We start from the raw sequence: 24961 nt of genomic DNA, 5'->3' as shown, positions 1-24961 counted from the left end.
TGTTATTTATTGGAATAAAATCCCTGCCATCATTATACTAGACCCGAATTATAACTTTAAGTTCAAAGTGGTCTTTTTTTAATTTATAGACTGAGTTTGTCATATTTTTATTACCTGAAAGCATGTGTTTTACAAATACCTGTTTCTTTTTTATGAAAGTTGTGAAAACTAGTTCAATTTTATATTTCTCCTACTTTCAATGGAGTAATTGTCATGACAGAGTATGAAGCAATAGAGATTTTTCATAAACATATATAGTTATATATATGTTGTTATATGTATATAGTTGTTACAATACCTAGCAAATGACATAATATATAAATATATAAATATATGTATATAAATTATATATATATAAATTATATATAAATATATAATTTTTAAATTTTGTACTATCTTAATAGAACATATTATATTTATTCATTAAGTTGGTCAGAGATCATATTTAAAACATTTGTAATTACATATAATTTACTTGGTTTCACTGAAATAGCCTTATAGATAGACTACACATAAACCATATCAGACACTGGCTTAGATACAAACTAATTTCAGTGGAGATAGGGAAGTAGGAATTCAGTCTTTCTTTTTCTCTTCATAATAACTCCATTAATTATTAAACTAAAAATAACTTTTTTATTATGTCAGTGGGAATAGACAGTCTTACATGGGAAACTTGTCAAATATCTCCTAGGAAGAAAGGCGATTATGAGACACACATATACTAATGTTCCTTACCCACCTGCTCCAGTGAGATGCCAAGGTTGTGTAGTATTTCAAATTAAGTGGGAAAATAAATACCTTGCATAGCCCCAAAGGTCACTTGGACCTATTAACTGCCCAGAAATCAGGTAGGTGTTATGAGAAGATGAAATAAAATAATCACTTAAAGGACGAGTCATATCATGATAAACTTGGGTACAATTCTTTTTAAATAGAAAGCAATCATTTGAGTTCATGTATCTTAAAAATCCTTCAATTGTCATCTGGTGTTGATTTTTCACTATAAAAATATTAAAAGAAAGCAAAAATTATTTTTCCCAACTAAAAAATGTCTATTTCAAATGTATTTAGTACTAGACATTATCTCTCAAATATTAATACATTGTTAAAATTACTAGAATTTCCAATAACCCCAAGATCTTCCAGTTCAAAATTAAGTTAATAAAATGTCTTAATTTTCACAAATGATACCTCTCAGAAGGCCAAGTAAATAAAATCACTATAAGTTTGTTCTAGTACTTTTAAAATATTATAGCTAGCATTTATATGGTCCTTCAAGGTTGGCAGAGTCTTTTATATATAGTGTCCCTCACATATACTGCATGTTCTGATCCTCACAACATCTCTGGAAAGTAGATGCCCATTATTATCCTAATTTTGGATATGAGGAGACTTAAGCCTACCAAGGTTACAAAGATATTAAATATCTTTCTGACTCCAAATCCAAGTCTCTATTCATTGTGCCACATAACTGTCCAAGATATGCCAAATGTGCCTCTATTAACTTAAATTCTATAAAAGATCATTTTCATTTTTAAATGGCAAACAATATTACTTACTTCACTATTTAGCTTTTAGTTTTCTAAAGTTTCTGTAAAAAAGACTTCATTATTTAGCAAATTTTAATTAGGTATTTTAAATTATGATTAAGAAAATCAAGTAATGTAATTTTCCAGGATTCTTCTATTGCTTAAAAAAATACATCTCTATATACCACACAATTTGGTGCATGAACCTGTGAGACCTTCATTTTGCACTTTTTTTATGTCAGAGGTTGTATAAATTCAAGGACGTGGGATTATATGGTACTAAAGGTATTGCAAATTATAATAGCTATAATTTATACACATTTTTAGCCTTTTGCCTTCATGTAATCAGTAATTTGATGTATTTAGGTACACTTCAAAATATGGGAAAATAAATAACAATAGTTGTTTTCTGTTGATGAAGTAGGAATGGTTTATCTGTTGTTTGAAGATAACAAAAATGTGGAAACTGGAGGTGGCCAGAACCTTAGCTAATAGAACAGAATTCATTTTGGCTTTATTAAGACTGTAAAATATACAGTAACCAAGCATGGATATTTATGAAGTTTCAAATATTAAAAAAACAATAAATTTTACTGAATAAATAGGAAAAAAGAGGGGTCAAAAATTCAATAGGAACTGGAACTATAATTTTATTTGTATAGAAAACTCTCAGGTGAAGAAACTCCTTCTACCAATGCATGCCAGCATCTCTATAACATATAGTCCTAAAGAATTGCATAGAGCAATGAGAAGATTAGTGACTTGCTTAGGGTGACATAGCCAATATTTGTTAAAATGCAGTACCGGAACCCACGTCTTTCTGGTTTTTAGGTCAGCTCTGGATCTATTTTGCCTCAGAACAATATAGCAGAACAATTATAACCTATTACATTTAAAAGTAGCTTGCAAAGATGTAGAGCACAGGGGCTGTACTACCTCTCAGGTAGCAGCGGCAGCAGCAGGCACAACAGCAGGGGACCATTAACAAGACATGCAAAGGAAGTTGCTACAAGGGAATCCAAACAAGCAGTGGAGGGCATCTTAATAAATTCTTAATGACTGATCCTTAACCCTTCCAGGAATAATCTAGGTTTATTCTTTCAGGTAGTTCAATAACTCTTAAATTATCTCTCCTTGATCTGTTTTCCAGGTCATGTTTTTCTGATTATCTATTTTATCTTTTCTCCTTTTTCATTCTTTTGACTTCATTATATTCTTTCTTGATGTCTTGTGGAGTCATTATCTTCTACTTGCCCAAATCTAATTTTTAAGAAACTATTTTCTTCAGTGAATTGTTGCACCTGATTTTCCATTTGGCCTATTCTTTTTAAAGAGATTTTTTTTTCAGTAAACTTTGGGTCTTTTTTTGCCACTTAGCTCATTTTATTTTTAAGGTGTCGTTTTCTTCAGTATTTTTATGTCTCTTTTACCAACCTATTCTCTTTTCATAATTTACTTGAATCACTCTCATTTCTTTTCCTGATTTTTCCTCTATTTCTCTTATCTCTTTCTTTAACTCTTCCAGGAATTCTTGTTAGGCTTATGTCAAATTATAATTTTTTCTTTTGAATTTTTGCTTATTTTTCACATTATTACCTTTTTCTGATTTTGTGTCTTGGTCTTCACTGCCACTGTAGAGTGGTCATTTTCTTTTTTGTTGTTTACTCATTTTTCTACACTATTTCTTGACTTTCAATTTTATGTTAAAGTTGTGCTCTGCTCACTTAGCTGTGGGAAGGCACTGTCTCTAGCTTCAGACTTTTTTGTGCTGCTGTTTTCAGAGCTAGCTCTGGGGGTCTATGAGGTTTTGGTGCTTCCAAGGTGATGTGTGATGCAGGGAGAAGTATGGTTACTGCTCTCCCAATCTGTACTCTGGTCTTACTCAGGAAAGGTCCCTAATCTCTTATAGCTACAAGTACAAATACTCTTCTCAGATATGGAATTGTGATCAGGTCTCCTGCTCTCCTGCTGCAATAAATTCTTTTCACTGCCTTAGAACTGTGACTAGGGATCCTGCTATTTTGTGACTGAACTGTGACCCAGAATTGTATATAGGTAATAGATTTGCCAAACAGCACCAAGTCCAATGCCTAGTATCAACAAAGTATCCCCTGTAATCTCTTTTTGCCCAACTGTCAAATCTCCTTTCTATCTCTGAGCTGACAGTTCCCAAAATTAGTGCTGTTTCTGTCTCTGTTGACTCCTTTACCCAATACTGGGCTCCTGTTGCATCTTCTCTGATTCAGTCCCCAACCCAATACCACAGACCTCTCCTTATAATATCCTAAGTTGTCTCAGGATGGAAAAATGTCTTGTCCTGACCTTTTGTTGGCTCTACCATTCCAGAATTCAATTTGAGCCATTATTGCAGTTATTTGGAGGGGGATGTTGCAAAAATTCAGCTGGTTTGCTTCCTCTAAACTACTATCATAGTTCCACTCCACAATCTAAATTTATTCTTAATCAATATTTCAGAAACTCTCTGAAAGAACTGTTGATTGTGATGTCATCGCAAAATCTAGTATCACGCATATATTATTTATAGTGGAGTATAGAATAAAAATGAAGAGATATGACTATGTATATATAACCTACCATTATCTAAATAAAAGAATAAAAGTAGAGCAGTACACTATATTACGGGTTCTGGATGCCCTGGACTATCTCTTGGGCCAGCAGTAGCTTTCAATGTTGGTATTAGATTTAATGCATGACTAAGCTCAGACTCCTATGGTAGAAGACAAAGACATGACAGTTTTCATCTACCCAATTTGATTTTACCTATTTGAATATATGCCACAAAGCATCTCAATTCCATGTGCCACTTTCCAACATCCAATGGAGAAAATAGCAAGACGTGTGCATTTTCTTGAAGTGTTGGTATATTAAGATGGTCTCATTACTTTTCTTTTGAAAGACAGTGGGGAAAAATAAGGATGTTCCAATGAAAATGTTAGATCAGCTAAAGAGAAGACTCATCCAAAGCTATCAACTGACAAGTTCCAGTTTTTCAAAGCCTCTCTTATGCATGTTTATCAGAGGATATCAGCAAGATATAAAACTGACTGAGAAAACACATAAATACTCTCTTTTAACTGACCACATTCAAAATGCTGTAAGATTTAGGAACATTTCTAGGATTTGGAAGGCTATTATCTCAAATTTTACAGTATGCTGCCATGGCTAAACTATTAAATAATTTCACTCATGAATGTGTGATTAAAGAGAATCAGGGGGAAAATGGGGAAGATTAAATTGTTCTAAATTCTATGAAGTCATTTAGAGATTACTAGACAAAGAAAAGTAAAAAAGCTTTCAAAGACTTTGTCGGCTGTGTTATATATCTACCAGGATTGGTCTGCCCAGATCCATGGAAGCCTTTTGTCCTCTGTACAGATGCTAGTCTGGAAGGCCATGAAGCAATCATGTACCACAAGAGTGATGACCATGAGAAACTGGCTGCATTCCCCAGGAGAAGATCTAGCTACAGTGAGACTTGCCACCTCATGCACAAACTGGAAGGATTCACTTTGAAGTGGGCTTTCACAGAAAAGTTTAGAGACTGGAGAATGGAGCTAAATTTCAGATATAGAGGGCCCTGTGATATGATCCAAAGATTTTTTAAATGCTAATAATAATCAGGCCATACCATCAGGTAGCAGAAATGTGAATAGTTCATAAGAATTTGAATGATCACATCTGTGATGAAGGAAACTTATTTTGCTTCAGGAGAAAGGAAAGTGGTTAAATATCTATTCAGATGGTAATATTAATGTTTGTGCAGGTAATTTATGCCTTGTGTCCAATTGCATGTTAATACATGTTGACATATTATTGCTTGTATTTTATATATATTGAAGCTTCATTTCACAGCCAGAAGCCTCAGGAGATAAAACACTGGACTGCAGTTAGGAAGATCTGAGTTCAAATCTATCCTCAGACATTTTCTAGTTATGTGACCTTAGACAAATCCATTAATCTCTGTTTGCCTTAATCCACTGGAAAAGGAAATGACAAACCCCTCTAATATCTGCCAAGAAAACCCCATGAAAAGTATGGTCCATGGAGTGGTCAAGAGTCAGACACTACTAAGTGACCAAACAAGGAAAACACTAGAGAGCTATATTTTTACTACATAGCATATGTTATTACTACATAGCTCTAGCATTTTTTATCCAGCACCATCCTTGAGTCATGTGCTAGGAAAAAAAAGGAACACACTATTATGTATTTTTTGGGAAAAGAATGAACTGTCAATCTAGCTATCATTCATGAGTCCATGTTGGTAAATCTATGGCATGTACTGCTGCTCCCCTCCCCTTCTCCACCATCTGTGAATATTTCTCACATGACCCTCCACTCTAACTAGTAGCCCAAGGGGAACATTTCCTCCCTCCCCTGTCTGAGGTAAGTTAGGGGACACACATGCAGTGTAAGGGTTGCAATTTGGGCACTCAGTCTCTAATGTCTCTAAAAGGTGCACCATCACTGTTCTGAGTGATATACCCAAGAGAAGGAAATATATTGAGTATAAGACAAAGGTGGTAGCCCTAGATAAGGAAAGAACAGTGTAAAAAAAAGGAAGAAAATATGAGGAAAGAGTAAAAATGAAAGCAAGGAAGGCGGTCAGTGGACATAGAGAAAAAAAGTATGTTAGGAGCAAGAGTTGAGGAAAAGAAGGGGGAAGGGAGGGTTTTCCTTGAAAAAACAGGTTATATACAAAATATGGTCAATATTTTATGTATGGGAATGTAATAATATGGCATGCCACTATTTTCATACAAATAAATATGGACCATCATTAAACTAAAAAGACTGGATTCAAAAATATTCATTAAAAATATATTATATATAACAAAAATCTTTGCACTATAAACACTAAAGCAAATAAGAAAAGATTATACCTTCTTCGATGGGTTCATATTTTTGAATTATCTCATAGGCAATGCTTTTATTCATCTCAAGTACATATTGTTCTTTTTTAAGAAATTCCATCAGATTTTGTTCGGACAGAATTTTGTGGTTTCGAGAATAAACATTGAAAATCTCAACAATATCTTCTCTGTAAGCAAAACTCCGATAAATTGTTCTAAATTCTTCTATGGTTATTTTTCCACTCTTCTGTTTGTCATTTTCCTACTAAAAAAAAGAAAGAACTTATGGAGTCACATATGCATTTTAACCTTTTTTAAAAAGTGTTTTTAATCACAAAACTTTAAATACAAAAATATATTAAATTTTACTGTGAAAAATCCACCCCAAAAGAAATATGAAGCAGGAAAAATATATCACCATCACTTATTATCATCACATTATCCCACAATAAATGTAGGTAAAAATAAGAAGGATTGTTTTCTTTCAATTCTAGATTTTAACCATTGATTTTATTCAGGCAATCATTCAATAAATATTATTGGTCATTAAATGTTAAAATAATACCATGCTATGAGAATTATAACAGTATAGGTGATCAACAACAATAACACCAAAAAAGTGATAGCACCCCCTAAGGAACTTTTGAGAGAGGTAAGGAGATGAGTTAAACAATTCAATTAAATTACAATTAAAAGTAGTATGTGATCAAATTTCAAATGATTGGAAGAATGAGACAATAAGTGATTTGTCTTTCAGAAAACAAAGAACCAACTGGAATACTTGGAGAAAGTTCATGGAAAAGCAGAAAATGGAAATGGCCTAGAAAATGTATAGTATATAGGTATACTATATAATACACATATATAGTATATAGATAAACAAAAGTGAGCTCATTCCGAATGGGACAGTAGCATGATAAAAGCATGAAGTCATGTCCAAGGAAGGAATGTACATTCATGCACATGTAAGGAAACAGTAAGTAGAATTAAAAACTGGAAGTTGAGGTGTAGTGGGACCGAAGGTTAGGATGATATAATACTGTAGCCATATTGTAGAGGACTCTAAGTGACAACCAAAATTTGTTCTAGTTGCTTTCTTACTATCTCTTTTTTTTTAATCATAGGTATCAATTCCTGATTACCCATTTGCCTCCAATATATTTATACTAATTCCCTATATATTGCATGTTACCCTTATAAAAATAGTTCTAGTAAATGCTGTAGCTTTATTTTAAATACATTGATTTTGTTCATAAGCTTTTCAATTTCATATAAGAATAATTATCCATTTTATCTTTTTTTTGTGCTTTCCTCTAGATTCCCTTTTTGGTTAAGAATTCTCCTTAGACAAAGTTATGTCTAATTCTCATTGACATAGTTATGAAAGTTATCTGATCTTGTCCTCTAAATTGTTAATAGCTTGATTTTTTTATGTTTGGAACTCATATCTTTTTTTTAGCTTTTTGCAGTATATAGTATAACATGCTGATTTAAACTTTTCCCCCCAAAAAGCTGCTTTCTAGTTTTCCCAGATGTCTTGTCAAGTAACAATTCTTCCCCAAATAGTTCATGTTCTGAATTTTGTCACTGATTTACTGAAGTGGTACTGTCAAACGCTCAGTGTCATAAAAGAATAAAGTTTTATCAATGGAAATGCTACTAAAGGAGATGCTTACTATAATCTTTACTGATATGCCCTAAGAACTACTGAATCTTTCCATCTAATGTGAAACTAAAAATTCCTGCATTAGTTGCCTCCCCCTATTAAAATCTGAATTCTTTGAGATCAGGCACTGTTTTGCTTTTTTTCTATTTGCAAGATTTTAGGGCTTAGCACAATGTTTTGCATGTAGCAAATAAATGATTTTCATTTATTCATTCAGATTCCACAATTTTGTTCCTCCCAGTGGATTTTGTTATTCTTATCTAGTTCTTGGTAGTTTATTGGCACCAGTAAAAATATAAAATGTCCAGATTGACATAACATAAAAGACATTTTTCACTCCATCACCAAATAGCATTTTTTTAAAAAATCTGACAAAATTGCCTTCTTAAGCCATTTTCAGAGATTGGGATAAATTCTCTATTACGAGTTCCATTAATTTGGGAAACTGATATTTACTAGGTAATCTGATAATTATTTTAATATCTTTGTTGTGAATTCATTTTTATTTGGATAATTTCAATAACTGGAGTGATATTTTTTGCTTGAAGCTGGACTGTCAGCAGAATTTAACAGATAAACTAAACTGATTTGTAGATTTAGTGTTATACAACTCACACTGCCAAAGTTAGACAAAATTTAAATGAAAGTTACACATAATAAAAGAAATTTTACTTGATAATAGTAATTAATAAAAGAAATATTACTTATATATGTGTGTATATATAAAATCCTAAATTAAAAAAGAAATATTACTTACATATGTGAGTATATATAAAATCCTAAGGAAAATATGGAGGGGATAGGAAGGAAGGACCAACAGCAATTCCATACTTCCTCTCTCCTAAATGAAACCCAAAATGACAAATGGCATTATCTCCCTTAACTATCATATCATACTTTTGGCTTGCATTGAATTTTCCATCCACGCCTGTTTTTTTTAACGTTTTACTATAAAATCTCATTAATCTAGACAAATTCAGGTGAATACCAGTGTGAATTAAACTTTTGAATTCCGTAGTATCCTTGACTAGTTCATATAGCGCTATTATGTTAAAGAAACATAACATTTTGATTAAATATAATAACTAAAACCCCTCAGGTAACTTGTTTTTTATAAATACATTAAATTCAGGTTGACACTAGGGAGAGATTATAAGGCTGAAAATTCCTGATTCAAAGTTCAAAAAGCGCAAGGAGAGTTCAATTCAATAACTCCCAAGACCTGAGTTCAAAGAAACATAATGATTGGTAGATGAACCAAAAAAGAATGAGAATGAGAGAGACAGAGAAAAAAAAGCACACTACAAAAATAAATTCTATGAGAGCCGAAGCACAGACACACCAAGAGGATAAGAGATAAGGAGGGGGTTGGAGTGAAATGAAGAAAAGCCAATTCATCATAGTACTGTATATTCGAACACAGAGAATATTATATAGAAGATCACTAGCTGTACTGTCCTGAACTTCCCAAATATTAATGAAAATTGGTCTAAATATGTATATATTCAGTCATTCAGTCCTCACAACGATTCCACAAGATAGTCTTGGCATCTATTACAATTCCCATTATACAGATTAGAAAAATAAGGTTCAGAGATATGAAGCAAATTGCCCAAAATCACATGGACATTGAAGTAGAAGAATTAGAATTTAATCTTGACTCCTAGTCATTCTTGTCCTACCACACTACATTGTAGAAGAGAGACACACACAAAAAGTAGTTCTAAGCCTGAAAGGAAAAAACAAATAGATATCTATGCACATCTTGGGGAAAAAATAAGAACAAGAAATATATGGTACAAGATTCTGTTATAGTCCCATTAATATTCTGTTGCTAAGGTTAAGAAAGGACAACAATTTTATCTGCTAATCTTAATTCTAATTTATCTTTTGAGAACTGCTATATTAAGTATACAATGAAATTAGTTTAACTAGGTCTTGTGGGATTTTGTAGATGGGTTTTAGAAAAGCAATCTTCTTGCTTACTTGCTTAGTGAAAATGCACTTTTTAAAAACAGACAAGCACACAATCACAGAATTTTGAAGTTTGAAGGGATTCTGGAGCAATATAAATCCATTTGGAAGACATCCGCTCTGCTGCAAATCTGTCAAGTGGTCAACCTTCCTTTGATTAAAAACCTCCATTGGAGAGAGCCCATCATATCCCAAAGTCAACCAGCCATGCAATTAGGGTTATTCTTATGAGAATGTTTCTTCTTACATAAAACCTACATTTACCTCCCAGTGACTTCTACCCATTGCTCTTAAGTTAGAAATAGATAACACAAGAACAAGGCGAAAAAAGACTTAGGAGTTTTAACAACCTTCAAACTCAATACTTAAGTCAACAGTATGATATGGTCATTAATAAAGCTAATAGCAAATTGGGCTGCATTATGAAAGGAATTGCTTCCAACTGTAAGGATTAACTAACTCTGCCCTAATCAGATGATATTTGGAGGAGTGAGCTCAGTTCTCAGCATCACACTTTAGAACACACAGCAATACAGCTGTGATAATTTTCTGAAAAGATGAATATTATGTAAAAAGCATTGCAAAGATCTTAATAATGAGGCTCAAAACAAGTGATTTTTAAAAAAAGTAATTGCTCAACATAGTTTATCCTTGAAAAATTTTTACAAAACAAAAGAATTTGGTTTACTTTGATAATATCTGTACTAGTTTAAGCAGAGTAAGAAAGAACTGGTGATTTTAAAGGTGTCGGCATTCTAAACTGACACAAAGAGAACTTATGATTATTGACAAACCTTGTGGCCTGGAGCTTTCAAAAGATATTTGAGAGATGGCAAGGGAGAGAAGGAGGCAATCATTGATCAACTGATTCTTCCATTATCCAACTGATGAAATCACAAAAAAATAAAGTTCATAGAACTATAGATTTGGAGTTAGAAGATACCATAGAAGCCACTGGTTCCAATGCCTTCATTTTATAGCTAAGGAAACTGAGGCAGAAAAAGTTTATCTGACTTTTCTATGGTCAAAACAGCCAGTAAGTTTGCAAAGCAGGATCTGAACCTAGATTTTTCTAACTACAAATCCAGAACTTTATCCACTGTTCCCCTCTGCTTCTCACACAATCATTCTTTTCTGCTTTTTAATAAGTTGTGATCCCACCTAACCCTATCATCTAGTCCATATTCATTAAACATGTCCATAATAACAAAAAGATTTTATCAAGTGATTTGCTAAAATATAAATATGCTGTGACAACTGACAATATCCAAAAGGTATCGTTGCTCATTTTTATTTCCTTTTTCTCTGCCAAAGAGAATAACCTTTACAGTAAAAATAACAGAACAAAAATGGATAAAAGGGAGGTGATAACATGAGACACATAAGAGAGAAGAAGAAAGCATCTAGCTGTCTTAGACAGATTCAGGACACCTGGCCTGGATGAACTATATCCTTGAATACCCAAAGTATTGGTGAATTGAATGCTGAACCACTTTCAGTGATATTGGAAAGAATATAGAGAACAGGCAGGAGAGGCATCATAGAACTGAAGAAGGGCAAAAGCTATCCTGATTTTTAAATAAAAAGTGAATAAGAATAGAATCTACAAACTATAGGAGAGTGATTTTGTTGTCAATTCCTAGAAAAAAATAGAGAATGTATTGTTAAATAAGTGGTTAATTAGTATCTAAAAAAAAAAAGAAAGCAATGATATTTTTAAGTCCATAATTGCCTCATCAAGAAGCCTTGCCAAACCATTATTTCCCACTTTGGCAGCATTATTTAAAAGGTAAATCAAGGAATACTACATAGCTTATCTAAATTTTTGCAATGCTTTTAATAAAATATCTATTCTTGTACAAAATATGGATTTGGACTATTTGAATGATGGACTCAATTAATGCTTAGAGGCCAACTTAGTAAGAGGTCTCGGGACACTGCCCCAGGCATCTGGGCTTGACCTTCCAAGGTTTAGCTTTTTAATTTGTGTCTTGGATAAAAGTATACATAACATGCAGTTCAAATTTGAAGAAGACCTTCAATTAGAAAGGATAGCTAACACATTGAATAAGAGTGGGAATTTTAAAAAAAAAGTTCGATGAGCTAGAACATTGGACTAAATCTGGTAAAATTAAATGTAAAATGGATAAATGTAAAGTTTTATACTTTAGTTCAAAAAAACAATTCCACAGTACAAGATGAAGAAAAAAATATTTGCAGGGTTTTTGTCTGAAAAAGAGCTGGATTTTTGAAGACCACAAGTTAAATATGAGTCAATGCGCTTTGATATGGAGGCCAAAAAAACTAACTTCACCCTTTGGTCGTTTAGATGGAACTTCCTGAAATAAGGAGGTGATTTTCCTTCTTACTCTGCCTTGGTCAGACCATACTTGGAGTATTGTGTTTAGTTATAGGAACTGTAGTTTAGGGCAGACTTTGAAAAACTTCAGTGTCCAGAACAAGAGGCATGAGTAAGCAGGAAAGTATTATTTCTTTAGGTATCCCTCCAGCTTCAGCTCAGCTCATGCTCCAAGAATAGGATTTCTCTTGTCAAGTCCTAGACATCTACCCACTACCACCTCTTGTTAGCCCACCTCCACCCCAAGTTACTGGCTTTATGTTGGCTTTGGCACTAGTGACTAATTAGAGTTAATGCTGACTTTTTTCATAGAACCCTTATTCATGCTTTTCGTAACAACAATTCATATTTATAGGATAACAATCCTAATTGTGACTATTTATATAGCCCTTTAAGATTAGAAAAGGACCTTAAAATAGCCTAACTTGGAGAACAATGATGATACCTATTTTAAATCAGATAACATTGCATTCGTATTTTCATGGTCAGCAAACTTTCTACAAAAGAGATTAATCAAAGTTGAATTAAATTGTGTAGATGACTAAATATTCTCATTTTCTATTAGCTGTCATTTTTTCTTTTTGTCCAAACTACTATCCATTGTCAGAAATAAGCATTAATGTATGCTTTGATTTCCAAAAGACTTCATTTGTCATGTGTAATAGTGCAGTAACCATAAAAGAGAGTAACTATCCACCAATTTACATTGACAAGCCCACAAAAGAAAATTAAATTAATATATCTTCTCACCTTAAATACATTTTTGACATGATTACCATCACACCGGATACTTAGCTTTTCAAGTAATTTCACCGTTTTTTCAAGGCAGATTCTTCCAGCTCTAAAGTCCTCCTGTATAACAGATAAGAACCATGTATGGAGAAAAAACAAGTTAAGGAAAGTCTAATGTTTAACACTTAGTATGTAAAAGTTGTTAGGTAACTAAATATTTAAAGTTTATTTTAGGAACAGTTAATTTGTTTAAAAAGATACAGATAGTATGCTGTATTTGTTCAAATACAGAGTCAATTTTAGTGTAGACCATATCCTTAAAATAAGATCACTCTAAAAGAAAATATGGGTAGCCATGTGGCTCAGTGGATAGAGCACTGTTCCTGGAATCAGGACTCATCTTGATGAGTTCCCATCCAGCCTTTGACTCTTATTTGTTGTGTGACCCTGAACAAGTTATTTAACCCTATTTGCCTCAGTTTCCCATCTATAAAATGAACTGGAGAAGAAAATGGCAAACCACTCCAATGTTTTTTCCAAATGAGATCACAGAGTCAGACGTAACTAAAATGACTAAACAAAACAAAAAATGTTATATATATATATGTGTGTGTGTGTGTGTGTGTGTGTGTGTGTGTGTACATACATAGAAATATGAGTGTATAATAATGTTATCTATAATATTTATGTGTATCATAATACTAGCTAACCTCTAGTGTTTACTGTGTGTCAGGCATTACGGTGAGCTCTTACAATTATTATTTCATATCATCCTTACAACACCAGAAGGTAGATACTATTATTACCCCAATCTTTTGGATGAGGAAACTATGGCAAACCAAGATTAGATGACTTGTCCAGGGTCACAAAACAAATAAGAATTTAAGGCTGGATTTGAACTAGTACTTCCTGATTTCAGATCCAGAACTCTATCCAATATACCTAGCTACCTTATTATGTGTATGTCATACACATTAAAGGAGAAACTGAGACCCAGAGAAAGAAGTGACTTGCCCATTGATATAAGTAGAAGAGCTAGGATTTTAAATCATATACTCTAACTTCAAATCCAGCATTCTTCCTATCATAAAATGTTCTCTAACTCCAAATTCCCTCTCCACTTTCTCTTTGGCTCTCTTTGTATTCTCTCTCCCCTCTCTTCCTCTGTCTTTGTTTCTACCTATCCCATGGACATATGTATAGATGTATAAATATATAAGTATGCATATTGTTATATTTTTAACTATATACCAAATAATAAAAATTAGATGGGAGGAAAGACTGTATTTGGATCAATATAAGTATCTCAGTGGAGTAAAGGCATTCAAAGACATGAAATGATGAAAATTATAGGTGAGAGAAGGAAAATCTGAGATAGAAAATCATGATGCCAGCAAGAAACATAGTAGTTATTTACAGATTAGTCCCTGAAAGCATGAGTTTAATGTGCTACTGTACCCAGAAAGGATGACAAATTCTGAGCACTATCAGGAATAGGAAACAAAACTATAGTATGTTCACACCTAGAATTTAGATAAAGATTTCATGCCTCAATGAAGTCTAGAGGAATAGATCTAAAATGATCAAGAGGACCAATGAACTTCCATTTATTGTGAGAATAAATTAAGTAGATCTTTACTATTCAGGCTGGATAAAATGAATGATGAGAGTCAATTTTATCTCATTTAATATAACCACAGTGGGGGTAGATATAGCAGGAACACGGATTTATCAGACCAATGAATTCTCATTAAAACTGATGGGATTAATGATAATAATAAAAATAATTACCATTTCTATAGAGCTTTAAGATTGAACTTTGAATGATCGAAGCACAAAATATATAAATTGAGAGCACAGAAAAGAAATATTACTTAATTGAGAATTGGAGAAAATTTTAGAAAACATAAGGGAAGTGGTACAATGGACAGAGTCCTAGTCAATCAGGAAGATCTGGGTTCAAATCCTGCCTCAAACCTAGGCATTATCTGAATGACCCTGGGCAAGTCACTTAACCTCACTGGGCCTCAGTTTCATAATCTATAAAATGAGAAGGTTCAATAGGAAAAGTCTCTTTCAATTCTAAATCTATATATGATTTTATTACTGCTAAGAAATGAACATATTAAAAATATAAGCACTTTTAACTAAGATTCATGTAAATTCATGAGACATATCCTTTATCTTTGATGATTAAGAGCTACTGAAATGTTTTGGGGAGATACATCTAAACTTGTGAGCCTGATATTTAGGAGGAAATTATCCAGTAATAGAGCATGTCATAGCGCTAATGCCAGAGGAAAAATGTTAAGTTATATGGATCATGGGTCAGGCTCAGCATGGCAATTCTTTTATTCTTTACCAAAGAAAGAGAATGATATCAAAACTAGAGAAAATCTAAGAGAAGTGTGGCATTAGGTTAAAAATCTATTCCTTGGGCACAGGCTTTTTTTGCTAACAAAAAAAAATCTTGGAAAAAGATGAAATCAAAACCCAGGCAAGTATGAGATCAGGAGAAAGAACACGGGAGGCAGAAATGACTTCTGAATGGATATCTGTTCTCCATTTCTTAGGTCCCTTTATGTCTTGTTCTCCTCAATTATTCAAGCATTCCACATTTCTTGTTCTTATGGTACATCCAAAGGTGCTCAGGTTTGCCTCTTGAAGTAGTAGATTTCATTAATGTACCTGCTGCTGCCACAACCTGCTGCTGGGGAAAAGAGTAGAGGACAACCCATGAATGATCTGTAGCATTTCACTTTCTTTTACAGAGCAAAATCTGAGGTAGACCAACCTGTTCCAGTCCTACCCTATATGATACAGGGTGGTCTACCTCTCTTGGTGTCCATTTAAAACTACAGTTTTTTCCTTAAACCAGAAGAGTATGGCTTTCAAGAACTGAGTCAATAAGAATGTTGATATTTCTCTCTTTGTACATTTATTCAAGTCTTCTTTTCATAAAGTGTTTTCAAATAATTCGAGGTTGCTCTACTAATGGCTTAAGAAGTTCAGTGAACCAGCTTCACTAGTGTCCCTAACTCTTCCTTGAATCATGGGGCTACTTCTCTAAATATCTCCCAGTGTGGAACACAAACACAGACATACCACCTTTGCAGAGGAGTATTCAGGAGACCTGGGTTCTTTAAATTCCCAGAATATAGTGAGCTGTTACACTGGAAATCAGCCTGTCAGATGACTGTTGGCCTTACAACTTTTTTCCACATGAATACATTCTGTGACTTCCTCAAGAGTTCTAAATATTCCTGAGTAAAATGCATTATGACATCATCTAGAAGGTCAGAGCTTTCCACTCCTGATGATGCATGATGATTAAAACTTCTGCTTGAACATTTAACATGCCAATTGGAAAGGATCATTTTATGATGTTCTTTTGGTCATACTTAAATTCAATATCTTTACTTTTCTTGTAAGAAAAACAATGATAAACATTCGCAATAAGGTGAGTGAGAAAAAGAAAGAAAGGGCCATTCAAAATTTGCTAACGCAAGCCCCTCCAGGAGAATTTAGAAAGAGTTTTGATGACCTTTCTCTGCTGGTTCAAGATGAAAAACTAATGCGACAACAGGGAGAATGGGCTGGTAACAAATACTGCAAAAAATATTTTGTGCCACTCAATATAGACGGGCATCAAGTATTACTCGCTCACCACAATGAACTGGGTGACCAGCGCTTTTTTGACTCTCATTCCAGGCTTTCTTTCAAATTTGATGTTCTTGAGAATCAATTGAAGGACATTGAGAGTCATGGTGTTCTCCGTAATGAAGCAGAATGTCTGAGGATGGTGGTATCTTATGCTTTAAAAATATATGTGAGCAATCACTTCCCATCAGGAAATTGCAATGTACTTAGGAAAACCATAAAAAATAAGGAGTTCTTGATAGCCTGCATAGAAGATCATCATTACAAAGTTTCAAATTTTTGGAATGGACTTTGGAAATCAAAATGGATTTTTTCAGTAACTCCATTTCTCACCCAAGTAATTGGGTCAATTTATGTGAAAGCACACTTTTTTAAACATATCAACTTTCACATTGATATCAGTAAAGATGTACAGGACTCCTTGGATGTGGTTAACCAAGCTCAACTGGCGTTAGGTTTTGCCAAGTTTGTAGAAGAGCAAGAAAACAAATTTCAAGCTGCAGTCCTAGAAGAATTACAGGAGCTCACTATTGTACTGAAAAAAACTTTAAGAAGAGATCTTCCAGTGACTCGTACTTATATTGACTGGCAGAGAATAGTTAATGATATGAAGTTGGTGATGTATCCTGTGCATGGATATATCAGTTACTCAAAAAACGCATTATGCAACTGGATCACATAAATGATTTGTTCTTGGAGACGGGCTGTTTTTGAATGGGTCATTTTAAAAGGGGAGTACTGTTCTGTTTTGTTTTGGATTGGGGTTTTTTTTCTCCAAAAGGTAAGTATTTCCTAGAGTGTATATCTGAGCACAGAAATCAAGAACAGAGGGAACCGATAACTTATAAAATTGTAAGAGATTGCTCTAAGCCAAGACTCTGAGGGAGTATCTCATCCTCTGGGGGAATGAACTCTTTCCCAAAACTGAACCAGAAGAACCTGACTTTGGCTTAGAGATCCTTCTTGTTGTAGCATAAAGGAAAATCTCTTATTTCTGTCTCACTGCAGTTAAGTATGGCAAAACTCAACCTTCTACCTTCACAAAGACCTGATCTTCCCAGATGTAGCAATGTTAATTCTGTATCTGGGTCTCTTGCCTTGTCCAATCTATCTTTCCTTTCTCTCCCGTTTATTACACAATCCAAATTGCAAAAGTACTTTCACAAGAGTGTTTATAAAAGAAAAAAGACAATAGAAATAATCAATAATGCTCTTGTTGGATCAAATCTGTGATTTTATTCAGATATGGAATTCCCAGTGAGTATACTCTCTACCAAAACAGAGCAGCACCTGTTCTTCAATGTTGAGTCTTAGTTGGATGGGACGCTGAGAGGTTATGTGATTTGGCCCAGGTCACACAGTTAGTCTCTCTGTCAGAGCTAAGACTTGAACTCTGGTCTTCCTCTATCTAGGTCTAGCTCTCTATCCACTATGCCTACCACTTCAATAACAATAATAACTTGGGGTAGCTAGGTAGCTCAGTAGATAGAGCACCAGGTCTGGAGTCAGGAGGATCTAGGTTCAAATATGGACTCAGATACTGGGTGGCCCTGGGTAAGTCACTTAATTCCAATTGCCTGGCCCTTGCCACTCTTCTGTCTTAGAATTATTACTAAGGCAGAAGACAAGGGTTTAATAATAATAATAATAGCTAACAAAATTTCTGATGATCAAAAGTACATCTAAAAGAACTGCACTTTTCACAATCTGGATGACTCCCAACTTTCCCAAGCCATCATAAAGCATCCTTCAGAGCTCCCACCACTTCCATGATTCCCTGAAACTCCAAAGCTTTGTCAGCCATTTCAGCTCACCTTTTCCTTCCTTGAACACCATCTTGCTAATTTGGGATTGGCCAACCCATTGGCAAAGGATGAAGTTGATTTGTACAGTTTACATGCTAAATTTATTTTGGACAATCATAGTGTCTCCTTTGCCAATGGCAAGTTCTTTGATGTGTGCTAAAGTCATGCTAAGTAACCACTCACCCAGACATGAGCCAAGGCTAATTAGGTGTCTTCACATGATCCTGCCACAAGAGAGAACATATCATGGCACAAGTATACATTACAGCTATACACAGTACATGATCCCAACAGTACAGAGATTATGCCAACCTTCTTTTTATTAAGAATCTTAAGACTTCTTTTTCCAGTGAAATAGGGGAAAAGGGGAAATTCTAGGATATTTGTATGTCCTTTATGAGTATCACAGTAGCAGAGATAAGATATGAAGGCAAATTCTAGATGTATAAAAATAGCTTGTATTTATATGATCCCTTGAAATTTTCAAATCATTTTACCTTTATTTGATCTTGACAATAATACTATGAGAGAGGTAATACAGGTATTAATATCCCTATTTTTCAGATGGACAAGAGCTCTTAGAGAAGTTAAGCAACTTGCCCAAACCCCATACATCTTCTAGTAAATGGCAACAAAAAGTCTGAACCACAGGTCCTCTCACTCTAAATCCAGAACTCTCTGGATAACGCCATAGCCACTCCTCTAATGGTATTCCAAAAGATCTTTGATAGAGTTGGAGTACATTGTGCGAGTATGTACCAGAGAAGAGGAAATGGAGTTTGTGTGAGTGTCCTAGATTTAAAAGAGTGAATGGATGAGTGTTTTTCTTCATAGGAACAAATCCCCAGGATATCTCAGCTCCATTCAGTCATCAGATTATAGAGCTGGAGCTAGAAGGAGCCACAGAGAATACCTAATACAATCTCCATACTCCACAAAAATAGAAATTGTGATCAGAAAAGTGAAGTAATTTGCCTGAGGTCACATAGTGTGTTACAGACAAGATTTGAACCCATATCCCCTGACTCCAGAGCCAGTGTTCTTTCCACTACTTCATATTTTTTCCTTCCAAAATCCTACTCACAATTTTCTAAACATATTTTAGTTGGGTAATTTCCCTCCTAAAATTTAGACCCAAGAACTAAACAAGATGCTCCAGATGTGGTAGGACTAGTGGAGTTCTAGTGGTCTTATCATTTTCTTTATTTTGGACCCTATACTTCTTTTGATTCAATCTTAGATTGAATTAGCTCTGTTTATAGTCATGTTCTATTAACTCTTAGTGAATTTTACATCCAATAAAAGCTCAAGCCAGGCCTTTCTCATTAAGCCAAAGCTTATTTTTATCTTCACCATTCTATACTTGTACAGTTGTGTGACTAAGGAATTGATTCAACATTTCTGTTTGTACCTCATTAAATTTCACCTCATTAAAATCAGTCCAGTCTTCCAGCTTGTAGAGATTTTTTGGATTCCTGTCACTTTATTTTTTTTTTTACTTATTCTGTCACTTTTTCATTTTGGCAGTGTTTAATATATATTATATTATATTGTATTATATTACATTATATTATATTTAACTATACATAGATCATATCACCTTATTAGACTATAAACTCTCTTAAAACAGACACTGTTTTAAGTACTTTTTTCTCTCCCGAACCTGGTAGTATTAAAAACATAGCAGGTTAATAACTTTTTATTCATAAGAAGAAAGTTTCTATGGAACATACACTCTGACTCCTTTGGGATGGCTATGAGCTTTTACTTCATTGATATGATTGGGAAATTATTTTGAAGACAACCAGGAGTTGAGCCATGAAGAAGCAATAGGCTATAGGAAGGTTCAATTCATCTTCTTTTTTGGACAGATTCTTTGGAACTATTCCAGTATTTTTCTCCCTAAAATTTCTACCCCAAGACCAGTGGCAATGTTGGCTAAAATCAGAACAATCACTGTGTGCTTGGCTACGTGAGCACGAGTGACTGGAAACCTTCTTTTGCCTTTATGTTTCTTCCCTGAGCACAGGTCTGCAACAAGCAACAGGAATCCTGAAAGATGAATACTTCCTGGAGGAGCAACTACCTTGTGAATTGTGAGTTATGGGTTCCTAAGACTATATCAACTGTCAAGGGGGATGTGATTTCTGCAACAGCACCTACTAAATTTGCAGTTCTTGTGGTGCTTGGGACACAGGGCAATTGACCCTTTTAACATTACCCATATTGGTCCTGCCAATGACAGGGTTCTGACATCCTCCCAGAAGCCCACTAAAGACTTTTCTATTGGACAAAAATCATTGATTAATCTAATCAGTTAACCAGTTCCAAATGCTCTACTTGTTCAACTTCTAATATTTTTCTTTATATGTGGGTATAGCTCCTTATTTTGTCTTTAAGAGTATTATTAGGGGGCAGCTGGGTAGCTCAGGATTGAGAGTCAGGCCTGGAGACGGGAGGTCCTAGGTTCAAATCTGACCTCAGACACTTCCCAGCTGTGTGACCCTGGGCAAGTCACTTGACCCCCATTGCCTACCCTTACCTCTCTTCTGCCTTGGAGCCAATACACAGTATTGACTCCAAGCCAGAAGGTAAGGGTTTAAAAAAAAAGAGTATTATTAGCAACTTTGTCAAATGCTTTATTGAAATCTAGACTACATCCAAGCATCTCCCTTCTCTATCAGTCTAGTAACCCTCAAGAAAAGAAATGGGACTCACCTGGAATGCTTTATTCTTTATAAACAGCTCTTTGCTGCTAATTATCAGTTCTAGAATTTTGTCAGGGATGGTGGTCAAAGTTATTAATCTATAATTTGCTTAGTATACTTTTCCCTTCTTTTAAAAATTAGTACATTGAAAGAATGATCTTGATATCTTTTATCTTCATTGGGAGGGGAAAGACAGAATATTTAACCTAATCAGTACTGTGGCACTCCTCACCTTCTCCAAGATTTCTCAAAGATCACTGACAGTGATTAAGCAATCACATCTGCATATTCTTCAGCAGCCTTGCTTGAGATTTCTTCTGTGCAGGACTCCTGAATTCTTTAAGAAAGCCAGGTTCTCTTTTACTGCCTCTCTGCCTGTCCTGAGCTTCAATCTCCTTTATTTTTTAGCTGGCCTTTTCAATTCAAAGAATATCCTACCTGATAGAGAAAACAGAAGCAAAATAAAAACTGAATAGTAAAGCTGTAGTAAACATTTCCTCTTATATAAGCAGCAGATATATCTCATTCTTGTTTTGTCTTTCCCTGAATTTTTGTTTAATTATTACTATTTTCTTTATATAGGATCCCTACTGACACTTCAAAGACAATTAATAAAAATCTGTCAGCAAAGGGGCTGCTTTTCACTAATATGCAGCATTCTAGACATGTGGACCCTACCTCTCTGCCAACAAGAGAGAAGAATGTTTCATTATGTATTTTTTATTACAAGGATTGGTCATTAAAATTAATCTGATTTCAAGAATCTTTTGATGATATTTTCATTAACATTATGGTAATCATTGAGTATACTTTTTTATTAGCTCTACTTGTTCATACAAGTCTTCTCTTATTTCTCTGAATTCATCACATTCATTATTTCTTATGATACAATAAAATTCCATTAAATTTATATTCCATATATAATCATACAGAATAATTTGTTATGCCATTCCTATTAAATGTACTCACACTATTTCTAGTCCTTTGCCAAGACAAAAAAAAAGTTTTAGAATAATAAATATTTGGATGTTTATGGCACCTTTATTTTTCTCTTGGACCTCCTTAAAATATATGTCAAAAAGTAGTCATTGTATCAATGGCCTAGGAATAGTTTCATGGCTTTTCTTGAATAATTTCAATTTATTTTCCAGAATGGGTAGACCAATTCATAGATCAAATGATACTGTATTAGTATGCATGTTCTCCAAGAACTCAGATGCTGCCTTTGGCAAGTGACTTTCCAGGCCCACCCCCATCTGCTAGTTAGTATCTTTCTAAGATTCTCTTCTATAAACTCTGTATCTGTCTTGCATGTACCTGTTCATGTATGATTGTCTCTTCCCTTGAATTTGTTTCTTGAGTACAGGGGACAGTTTTTGTTTTTATTTGTGTCACCAATACTTGATTAATGCAATGACTAATGTGTATTAAGCACTTAATAAATGCTTGTTGGTCCATTGATTTTGCATTATGGTCTATAAATAATGTGTTTAATATTTCTGCTTTTCTGCATTAATTCATGAATTGTTTATGCCTTAATGCAAGGTCAATTTTTATAAAGTTATACAACACTGAAAAATAGATTCTTTAAGCAATTCAGTAATTACCAAAAGTTAAACCTGATTCTTTTTTCCATTTTTTTAGTCTTATCTTTCGTCTTAGAATCTATACTACATATGGGCTCCAAGGCAGAAGAGTGGTAAGGACTAAGGCAATTAGGATTAAATGACTTGCTCAGGGTCCCAAATAGGAAATGACTGAGGTTATATTTGAACCCACAACCTCCAGTCTTCAGACCTGGCTTTCTATCCATTTTGCCACCTTGCTATTTCCACGCTTAATTTTTCAAATAATGTCTCCAGATCCTTAACTTTTTTCCTATATTATGTCCATTATATTTGTCTAAAAATGAAACAGGCATGTTGAAATAGCTAACGAATATTTATTTGCTATCTGGGGTGGGACCACTATCTACCGTAAAGGCTTCCCACTCTTCCTCTCCTTCTCCCTACCATATAGGTGCTTTATCCAAAAAGTGACAAAACTGTCTTCAGGTTCTGACTGGCACTTGCTTTCTATGATGCAGCTTCTCTTTTTTTCAGTTTGCTTGTTGTTGGCTTTTCCCTGGAAGCCTCTGGCTATAATGATGTGCTTTCTGGTCACCTAAAAGTTAAAAAAATCCTACCACGTGAAGTTTGGGCCCCTTAGATTTGGTGGAATTCTGAAGACCATGCAAGTCACCTCACAATTCCCTGCTAATATTCCGAAGCGTAACACTAAATTATCTTTATCATCCTCCTCCTCTTCCTTATTCTCTTCCTTCTCCTTTCACTCTATCTCTGTCTCTCTCTCTTTTCCTCTCTTTCCTGTCTATCTTAATGATCTCAGCAGTTCTCATGGGTCTAACTATCATTTCTTTTTTTTTTAACCCTTAACTTCTGTATATTGGCTCATAGGTGGAAGAATAGTAAGGGTGGGCAATGGGAGTCAAGTGACTTGCCCAGCCAGAGTCACAGAGCTGGGAAGTGTCTGAGGCTGGATTTGAACCTAGGACCTCCCATCTCTAGGCCTGACTCTCAATCCACTGAGCTACCCAGCTGCCCCCTAACTATCATTTCTGTGCATACAGATGCCAAATACATCCTTTATCTTTCTCTTGAGCTTCAGGTGTGTCTGCATCACCAGCTTCCTGTTGGATATCCCTTAGATGTACTACAAACATCTGAAACTCAGCAAGTCCAAAACAGAATTCTAACTCCTCCCCAAACCCATCCACTTTCCAAATTTCCCTACTTTTACAGAGGTCACCATTATCCTCCTAGACATTGAAGTGCACAATCTTGGCATCATATTTAGCTCTTCTTTCTTCCTCACACATGTTTCTATTATAACTCTACAACCTCTAAAATACATCAAAGTCTGTATCTCATCTCATTTACTCACATAGCCAACAACCTAGTTCTGGTCCTCATCATCTCTCATTTGAACTCTTGCAATAGAATCCTAATTGAACTCCATGCCTTCAGTTTCTCCCTTCTCCAGTCCATCCTCCACATTGTTGCCAAATTGATATCACTAAAGAGAGGTCCTGGCCATGTCACTCCCTTTGTTCAAGCACTTCAATGGTCTTCCATTGCTTCTAAAATTAAATACAATTTCCTTTTTTTTTTTTTTTTTTTGCCTTTAAGTCTTTGGCAGTTCTGGCTCCCATCTATTTTTCTACTCTTAGCTTTCTCTTGCTTCCCATCCTGCACTCTATATTCCAACCAAACTGATAAACTTGCTACTTTCCAAGGATGAAATCCCATCTCTAGTTTCTGTGTGTACGTATGGGCTATACTCCATGCTTGGAATGGTCTTAATTATTATCTCAGCTTCTTGACACCCTTTGACCACTTCAACAATAAGTTCAAATGCTACCTTCTCTTCAAGGACTCTTTCATCATCGTTCTTGTTGTTCCTACTCTCTGCCCCTCTCCCCAAATTACTATGCTTTAATGTACATGTTACTTCCCTCCCATAAAGTGTAAGTTCCCTGAAGTCTGTGTCAATTCTTTTTTTGTTCTTGACTTTGCTTTCCCAGCAGCTAGCACAGTCCCTAGTACACAATAGACATTTGATAAATCTTCATTTTTTTTTTTGGCTTTCTCA

General features: G+C 34.5%; 2 protein-coding genes across 2 annotated transcripts in view; one reads left to right on the top strand and one right to left on the bottom strand.

The window, feature by feature from the left end:
• Nucleotides 1-13272, bottom strand: part of PLCZ1 (phospholipase C zeta 1) — an 83407-nt gene extending 70135 nt beyond the window's left edge. Inside the window, exons 1-3 of the mRNA XM_044679072.1 lie at nucleotides 13156-13272; nucleotides 6437-6668; nucleotides 802-1003 (exon numbers count right to left, since the gene is read on the bottom strand). Coding sequence (XP_044535007.1) covers nucleotides 802-1003; nucleotides 6437-6527 — 293 coding nt within the window. The 5' untranslated portion in view covers nucleotides 6528-6668; nucleotides 13156-13272. The remainder of the gene's footprint in view (nucleotides 1-801; nucleotides 1004-6436; nucleotides 6669-13155) is intronic.
• Nucleotides 13273-16576: 3304 nt separating this feature from the next.
• Nucleotides 16577-17479, top strand: CAPZA3 (capping actin protein of muscle Z-line subunit alpha 3). Its single transcript, XM_044679798.1, has one exon. The coding sequence runs from the start codon at nucleotides 16577-16579 to the stop codon at nucleotides 17477-17479; it is 903 nt and encodes a 300-aa protein (XP_044535733.1).
• The last annotated feature ends 7482 nt before the right edge of the window (nucleotides 17480-24961 follow it).

This window comes from Gracilinanus agilis, chromosome 5 (assembly GCF_016433145.1).
Source record: "Gracilinanus agilis isolate LMUSP501 chromosome 5, AgileGrace, whole genome shotgun sequence".
Classification (NCBI taxonomy): domain Eukaryota; kingdom Metazoa; phylum Chordata; class Mammalia; order Didelphimorphia; family Didelphidae; genus Gracilinanus; species Gracilinanus agilis.
Note: the sequence above shows the minus strand (reverse complement) of the source record. Positions and strands in the feature narration are given on the sequence as shown.